Here is an 8,948-nt window from a genome sequence, read left to right as displayed (position 1 = left end):
AAGAGGCTGAAAATCAAACATTTACTTTGGCAGAAGATGCTGTTGAAAAACAAAGCTTTCTTTGGTCTAACAGGACTTGAATGACAAAATTGAAGTGAGGCTTCAAACAAATAGCAAGACATTTGCTGAATATCAAAATCAGAAAGACAGCAGAATGCTCAAAGACATGGCTAAGTTGTGAACCACAGGTAGATGAAAAAAATTTGCCATTGTTTAAATATAAAGCTCTGCTGAAGAGAAAGTGCTGATCACCCACCATCCACCCCTTGAAAACTTCAAGTCAGTAGTAAACCAAATCAAACAAAAGCTGTAAACTAGCTGAGAACCAGTTCAATCAGAGATTGAATTAACTTACCCTCCACTTAAGTAGACTAACAGAAGAAGGAAAATGTCCCTTTCTGAAGGTAAATATTTGCTTCAGTCTATAATGTTTCCTATACAAAAGGCCTGGAATGCAATCAAATATGGCAAGACATACGAAAAAGCAAGAAAATAATACTTCTAATCAAAAGTGGAAGCAATCAATAAAAGCATACTCAGAAAGGCCCTAGCTGTTAGAATCAGTGACTGTGATCTTTAAAATAGTTATGGTGAAACATCAAAGCATCTAGTGGAGAAAGCGGACAACATGCATGAAGAATGAGAAATTTTCAGTATAGAAATGGAAACTACAAAAGTTAACATGGAAGAGATGATAGAAATAAAAAAATATAATATCAGAAATGAAGAATTCATTATGTCCATTTAAAAACAGACTGGATAGATGAGAGAAAATAATAAATGACCTCAAAGACAGTTTAAGAAAGAGAAAGAAAGAGAACAGAGCATCCAAGACATATAAATAATATGATGTAGTTGCACATATATGTAAGTGGAGTACTAGAAGGAAAGAGGAGGAAAAATGAGATAAAATAAATAATTTAAATGGTGATGTCCAAGTATTTTCTGAAAATGTTAAAGACGTCAGCCCACAGATCCAAGAAGTTTAGTATAACCCTAAGAGGAGACAAAAGGACAGATACTTGGAAGATCATATTTAGGCACACCATAGTCAATCTAGTAAAACATAGTAAATATAGTCAAAAATAAAAAGAAAACCTTGAAAGAAAAGCCAGAATAAGAAAGACATTACATATAGGAAAGCAGCATTACAAATGAAAGCTGTCTTCTCACCAGAAACAATGGAGATCAGAAAATGATGTAATATCTTTAAAATTCTGAAAGTTTTTTAAAAAAGACATTTTAGAATTCTATATCAAGCAAAAATATCTTTCAAAAAATGAATGTAGGCAAAATACTTTCTTAATAGACAAAAGGTAAAAGAATTCATCTCCTACATGAAAGAAATGCTAAAAAAGTTCTTCAAGTACCTATACTGGATATAATACCAGATTTACAGAAAGAGGCACATCTTTGGAAGAATGTAAAAGAATATACCTATGTACACACACTATATTAATAAAGAAAAGGTAGACTTTAAGAAAAAGAGCATTAATGGAGGGAGGAAAGGACATTAAATGATAAAAATGACTGTTCATCAAAAAGACATGAAAATCCTAAATGTGTGTGCACTAAACAATAGGACTTCAAAATATCTAAAGAAAAAAATGAAAAAATTAAAAATAGAAATGAATGTATCCACAAACACCTGCAAATTTTAATACTTCTTAAGTCAGTTACAGAACATAAATACAAAAATATTAGTAATTATATAATCTGAATATGATCTGAATAATACAAATTGATCTAATTGATAATAACAAAAGATGATGCCAAATAACTGCAAAAGATGCATTATTATGTGCATATGGACAGTTCATGAAGATAGAGCATCTCATAGTTCTCAATGAATTTCAACCTCTATGACCCACAATTCCACTTCTAGATATTTACCCAAAAAAACCCCACAAAAACATGTCTATGAAAACATATGCATAAGAATGTGCATAGCAGCCTTATTTATAATAACCAAATACTGTAAACAATCCAAATGTCCATTAGTAAGAGAATAGATACATGAACTGTAGTATATTCACAAAATGAAGTAGCACTCAGTAATTTTTAAAAAGCACAAACTACTGCTCTAGAACAAACATGGATACACCTCCCAACAGCATAACATTATTAAACCAAAAAAAGAGTGCAAACTTCATTCCATTTATGTAAGTTTCTAGAGCAGACAAAACTAAAATGTTTTAAGAGAAATCTGAAAGGAGTTTATCTGGGCAGTAGGGAAATTGACTGGAAAAAACATCATGTCTAGTATTCTGTTGAATTTACCACAATTTATTATCCATTCTATTGTTTACTGGCTATTTGGTTAACTACTTATGTGAAGAATTTTTTCAAGTCTTTTAACCACATTTCCGTTAGGTTATCTATCTCTTTGCTGATTGATTTGTGAGAGTTCTTTATATGTTTTGGACAGTAGTTCTTTTTCACCTTTTTCCCTTTTTCCCTGTCTTCCACATTGTTCCATTCTTCCTTTCATGTTGTCTTCCTTTGTACTTTGAAGATTTTTTTGTAATAGCATTCCTTGACTCCTTTGTCTTTATTTTTTAGTATATATACTATGTGGTTTTTTTCTTTGTGGTTACCATAAGGGTTATATAAAACATCTTATGGTTACAACAATATGTTTTAAGCTGATAAAAACTTAACTTCTACCACATACAAAAACTCTACATTTTCTCTTCTCTGCCTACCCTAGTTTATACTATTGGTCATAATTTTCATCTTTTATATATCTTGTATCCCTTAAAATTACTGTAACTATAGTTATTTTAATACTTTTTTTGTTTAAGTTTTACAGTAGAGTTAAAAGTGATTTATGACTCATCATTACAGTATTGCAGTATTCTAAATTTGACTATGTAGTTACTTTCATCAGTGAGTTTTATACTTTTTTATATTTTCATGTTGTTAGATAGCATTTTTCCATTTTAACTTTAAGAACTCCCTTGAGTATTTCTTCTAAGGCAGCTCTAGTGGTCAATTCCCTTAGCTTTTGTTTGTCTTATCTCTCTTTTATTTTTGAAAGTCAGCCTTGCCAGGTATAGTATTCTTGGTTGGCAGTTTTTTCTTTCAGCATATTAAATGTATCATTTCACTCTCTCAGCCTTCAAGATTTCTGCTGAGAAATCTGCTAATAGATAGAGGTTCCATTGTATGTGATGAATTGCTCTTCTCTTGCTGCTTTACAAATTCTCCTTGTCTTCGACTTTTGAGAATTTGATTGTAGTGTGTCTCGGTGAAGATTTCTTCATATTTTATCTATTTGATGGGTTTTGGGCTTCATAGATCTGGATGTTCATTTCTCTCTCCAAATTTGGGGAGTTTCTGTTATTATTTCTTTAAATAACCTTTTTCCCCTTTCTCTTTCTCTGTTCCTTTTTGGACTCCCATAATGCATAAATTGGTTTCCTTGATGGTGTCTCATAATTTCTATAGGCTTTCTTCTCTGTTTTTCATTCTTTTTATTTATTTATTTATTTATTTCTCTGATAGGGTAATTTCAAATGACCTGTCTAAAGGCTCATTGATTCTTTCTTCTGCTTGATTGAATTTGCTGTTGAAGTTCTCTATGAAATTTTTCAGTTTAGTTATTGTGTTATTCGGCTATAGAATCTTGTTTGGTTCTTTTTTATGGTTTTTATTTCTGTCAAATTTTCTTGTGAATTTTTTTGATTTTTTTTAGTTGTCTTTCTCTGTACTCATGTAGCTCACTGAACTCCTTTAAGATGATTAATTTGAATTCTTTATCAGGTAGCTCATGAGTCTCCATTTCTTTAGGATTCATTAACAGTGCTTTATTTTGTTCCTCTGATGGTGTCGTATTTTCCTGATTATTTGTGATCTTTGTGGCCATGCATTGAAGTTTGCACTTTTGAAGAAGAAGGCATTCATTTTAGTCTTTGTATACTGGATTCAGCAGGGAAAGCCTTTCACTAATCAATTGGTCCAGAGATTCTGGGAAGGCTGTTTGGCGGGATCCATGGGCAGGCTTACTGCTGGAGTCTCTGGGCAGGCTGGTCTGGTGCCTGGGTCAGCATATCGGTTGACCCAGCACCTTGGTCCATAGAAGCTGGCCTGGAACCTGGGTCTACAGGATTGGACCTGAAGTCTGGGTCCACTGGCATGGGCCTGCTAACTGGGCCTATGAAAGTAGGCCTGGACCCTGAGTCTAAGGGACCAGCCTGAAGCCTAGGTTCTTGGGGGCTGATATGGTACCACGGCAGGTTTTGAGCCTGAGTCTATGCGGGTGGGCCTGGTCCTGCATCTGCAGGGGTAATTCTGGAGCCTGGGTCTGCAGAAGCTCAGCAAGCAACAGGGTCTACTGGGGCAGGCTTAGATCCTGGGTCTACCAGAAAACCATCCTGGAGCTTGAGACCACAGGAGTGGGCTTGGGGCTTGCATCTGCAAAGGCTCACCTGGATACGAGGTCTGTAATTGCCAGCCTGGAGCCTTGAGCTTGAGAAGCCAGCTTGATCTCTAGGGCCACAGGCGCCGGCCTGGAGCTGAAGTTTGTGGGTACCAGTCTTGTGTGGGGTGGGTCTATAAATAGGGTCTGTGGGTGCCAGTCTGATGTCTAGGGTTGTGGGAGTCAGTGTGTAGTTGGGGAAGGCCTGGAGGTTCAGTCCACTGGTGCCAGCCTGGAGCCTGCGACTGTGAGGGGCAGCCTAGAGCTGTGTTTCACTGAGGCAGGCCTGGTTTGGGGCCCATGGCAAAGTCAAGTGCTCACTTAGTTTTCATTCCTCCACATGGAGGGTATCTTGCCTAGGGTATCTCTCTACATTTTGCTGCCAGGCTTGGGGGAGGGGTCGATGTGAATAATGTGAAACTGTACTTGCTATTCTCTTCAGTGAGTCTTTTCTTATTTTTGTGCTACACACAGGTGCTCTATTCCTGCGGTCCCCAACCCCTAGACGGTGGACCCAACCTGTCCATGGCCTGTTAAGGGCCAGGCTGCAGAGCTCTGACGCCCACACTCCTCCACCTGTGGAAAAAATTGTCTTCCATGAAACTTAGAAGTGAGGGGGCTGCACAGCAGAAGGTGAGCAGGAGGGCCAGTGAAGCTTAATCTGGATTTACAGCCGCTCCCCATTGCTCACATCACCACCTGAGCTCCACTCCCCCAGGAGGAAAATTGTCTGTGGAAAAATTGTCTTCCACAAAACCAGTCACCAGTGCCAGAAAGGTTGGGGACCACTGCTCTATTCTCTCACCTAATTTCCCTAGCTTTTGCGAAGGTATTTTTGTGTGTGGATAGTTGGTCAAATTGATGTTTCTGTGAGGGAATGAGTGCTAGAAAGTCCTATTCCTCCATCTGGCTGACCTCCAATCCCTGGAATTCTAATTTAGGGCCCCAGAATTTATATCATTAATATTAACAAGAACTCCAATTGATCCTGATTCATATAACCTATCAAATACATTTTAAAATATACTAACACTATTCCCACAAACACATATTTCTATTGCAATTTCCTATCAATACCACTTCTATTTGACTATAAATATTTATGTTCTTCATTATTTATATTTCTTTTAGTAGGTCCTTATGGGCTCTCTAGCAGTTCACCAACTTTCTCTATTATGTACTATGCTTGAAAATAGCTCACCATGTTACTATTTCATCTAAAATAACAAGTCTCAGCAATGGTTTAAGCCTTCCTTAAGATCCATTCCTAGTCTTGTTGAATTATCTCTGAAAAATTAATTTTGACTTCTTAAATGTCATTTGGACTTTTTGATTATTTTTTACTCAGCTAAGCTTGTTGAATAATTGACTTCTGAATTAGAAAGCATTGCTCTATGCTTTTATCAAACAGATATTTGTTACTGTTAAATATTAGAGTCTATCATTTTGTGGTTCTTTGACTTACTGAACTTATTCAGTAAAATCACAAAACATATAAACAGTTTAAAATATTTATCACACAAAATACTTATACAATATAGTCATTGAATGTGTTGATGAAGACTTCGGAAATTATACTGTACAATATCCTCATTTAACAGATGAATAAATTAAGATGCAAGAAGATCCAGTGAATTTTCTAGAGTAACACAAAATATTCAGATGTTCTCGACCCTGACCATAGCTTATACTACCACATCATCTCAATTCCCTACATATCTTATTTATTCAACAAATACTGAATGATTACTATGTTCTAAGCACTGTTACATCATTGAACAAAACAGAAAATATGAAGTTTATAGTTAAGTGAGATAAGGGTATCTTGATGCTCTTTAGTATTGCAAAAATTTTGTTCAAATTTATCCAATCTTTTACTGTGGAGATGGAAACGGTTACAAAGTCAAGAAATCTGGTTATATAAGTATACAGGCAAAATTACTTCCCAAACTAAAATTCTGCTAATTATCACTCTTGATTTGGGAATAACATAGAACTATTGTGTATTTAATGCACTGATTCAAATACTTACATAAATTCTATAGTACTTTAGTTTCTAAATATTTTCTATATAATCATACAAATCTCCTTTAATCCTCAAAGTATTTTTTCATGGTTTTTTATAATTCTACCTTACTATAAACAACTATAAGTTTAGAAAATAATTTTATTTCTGTACATTTCTTCAATAGGTATCACTTACATATTCCCACCAATAGGTAGGCCATTCTTGTTTTGTTATAGATCCAGCAACGTCCCGTGTGTCCACATTTATTGATATCCCGAAAAGTACAAGAATTTTCTACCGAAAATTGAAAAGCTAGTGGTCCAGGAATACTCCCTATGAAAAATACAATGATTGTAAATTCTACATGAAAACACTATAGGTCAGGATCAAAATTATTTTCTTCTAAAATTAAACATGTTTAATATATATATATATATATATACACACACACACACACATACATATATATATGAGATGAATCATAATATAAGCATACTATTTAAAATTATCTAATAATTTACTCAGGATTGATAATCACTGAAAAACTATATAAGTTTTCAAAACATCTGTATTCCTGTAGATGTAAAACATTTAGTACATCTGCATCTTTTTAGAATGTTGTACATGCTGTTATTTAGATGACATCTCAAAATTTTTGTTGATTTCTGCATGAAAAACTTAGGAGAAAGTATTTAAAACAGAGATATCAAATACTGATTTTTATGAACTCAGTATGTCTTCAAAACTCTCTATGAAATTTTCAATGACTGAAAAAAGTTTGTCATCTATACGTGTGATTTATCAAGATTGAAAAAAATAACTGAAAATGCAAATGCTTTGGTGTGTTTACAGTAGCCCCAGATTCAGATGACCCAGAATCAAAGGAACAGCTGTGCTGCCTGAGGGAAACCTCTACATATTCTCAGAGACAACATCTCCTCAGCAATAATGTTATTTTCAACTACAAGTGATTGAACAGTCACATATAAACACACACACACACACACACACACACACACACTGTCTCTTTCTCTCTCTCTCTCTCTCTTGCCTCAAAGACACCAGAATCAGGTTCTCAGAACTAAAAAATATCTCTGATGATTGACCACCTTCTTGGTCAACAGGAAAGCAAATATAGGAGCCCTCTTGCCTCATGACTCTTGATTCCTGCACGTGCTCATTATCTAGATTTCCCCATCTCCATGAATGATTACATTCTTTTTATAGTTGGTCAAAGTGAAAATCCTAGGCTACTCATTCACTTTTTCTGTTTCCTGCCATCTTTTTCCAATCCATCATGAATCTTTGTAACACTAATTCCAAACATATCTTGGATATGTTGCTTTCTATCTCCACTACAACTTCTAGAATCCAATTTATTATAACTCTCAGACTTCAGCAAAAGTCTCTCTTTTCTTTTCCTCCACATTTATTGCTTATAGGTATTTCTTTCTCCTGCAGCAAAGTTATCTTTTAAACATAGATCAGATAATATCTATCCTCTGCTTAAAATTCTCTAGTGGCAACCCTGCAATATCTAGAGATAGTCTGTATCTGTATCTATCGTCTTATTTTACCCTCTCCCTTTCAAAAATACATCAGCCTCACTGGCTTCCTTTTGCAGGAAACTGCATATGGCACTGGCTGTTTCCTACACTACTTCTTCCATTACAAATCTCTTCTTATCAAGTGGATCATTGTCCAAAACAAAAATATGCTCCAATTTTTCCCATTTCAAAAAGCTAATTTTAATCACACATGTGGATCTAGCTATAGAATGATTTCTCTATCCCACATCAGAGGCACATGCAGATTTTTCTACATTCTTTTACCATATGTCTTTCAGTCTTCAATCAAGTCTAATCATGTTCTCTTACCGCTCCAACGTTTTTAATCAACTTCTTGAATCAGCAGTTCTAATATAGTCATAATATGGATTTGAAATCTAGGTTTTGCTATTTAAGGAAGGCAAAGCAAAGAGTGCATTATCCTCAGCAAAACCAATTCGTTCTTACAAAGAAGACCCCAAAGGCAATCACAGCAACAACAAAAATAAATAAATGGGACCTGATCAAATTAAAAAGCTTCTGTACAGCCAAAGAAACTGTCATGAGAGCAAACAGACAACCTACAGAATGGGAGAAAATATTCGCATGCTACACATCCGATAAAGGGCTGATGACTAGAATCTATGTAGAACTCAGAAAAATCAGCAAGAAAAAATAAAACAACCCTATCAAAAAGTGGGCAAAGGACATGAACTGAAACTTTTCAAAAGAAGACAGAACAATGGCCAAGAAACATATGAAAAAATGCTCAACATCTCTAATCATCAGGGAAATGCAAATCAAAACTACAATGAGATATCACTTATCTCCAGTGAGAATGGCCTTTATCAAAAAGTCCCAAAACAATAAATGTTGGCATGGATGCGGAGAGATAGGAACACACATACAGTGCTGGTGGGACTGCAAATTAGTGCAACCTCTGTGGAAAGCAATATGGAAATATCTTAAAGAG

At 35.2% G+C, this 8,948-nt stretch overlaps 1 protein-coding gene across 1 annotated transcript in view; it reads right to left on the bottom strand.

Annotated features, from left to right (window-relative positions):
• SLCO6A1 (solute carrier organic anion transporter family, member 6A1) overlaps positions 1-8,948 on the bottom strand; it is a 160,214-nt gene that overhangs the window by 796 nt on the left and 150,470 nt on the right. Inside the window, exon 12 of the mRNA XM_012641056.1 lies at positions 6,624-6,761. Coding sequence (XP_012496510.1) covers positions 6,624-6,761 — 138 coding nt within the window. The remainder of the gene's footprint in view (positions 1-6,623; positions 6,762-8,948) is intronic.

The sequence above is a fragment of the Propithecus coquereli genome, unplaced genomic scaffold, assembly GCF_000956105.1.
Source record: "Propithecus coquereli isolate 6110/MARCELLA unplaced genomic scaffold, Pcoq_1.0 Scaffold160, whole genome shotgun sequence".
NCBI classification, from domain to species: domain Eukaryota; kingdom Metazoa; phylum Chordata; class Mammalia; order Primates; family Indriidae; genus Propithecus; species Propithecus coquereli.
The sequence above is the reverse complement of the archived record's forward strand: the minus strand, read 5'-3'. Positions and strand labels throughout refer to the sequence as shown.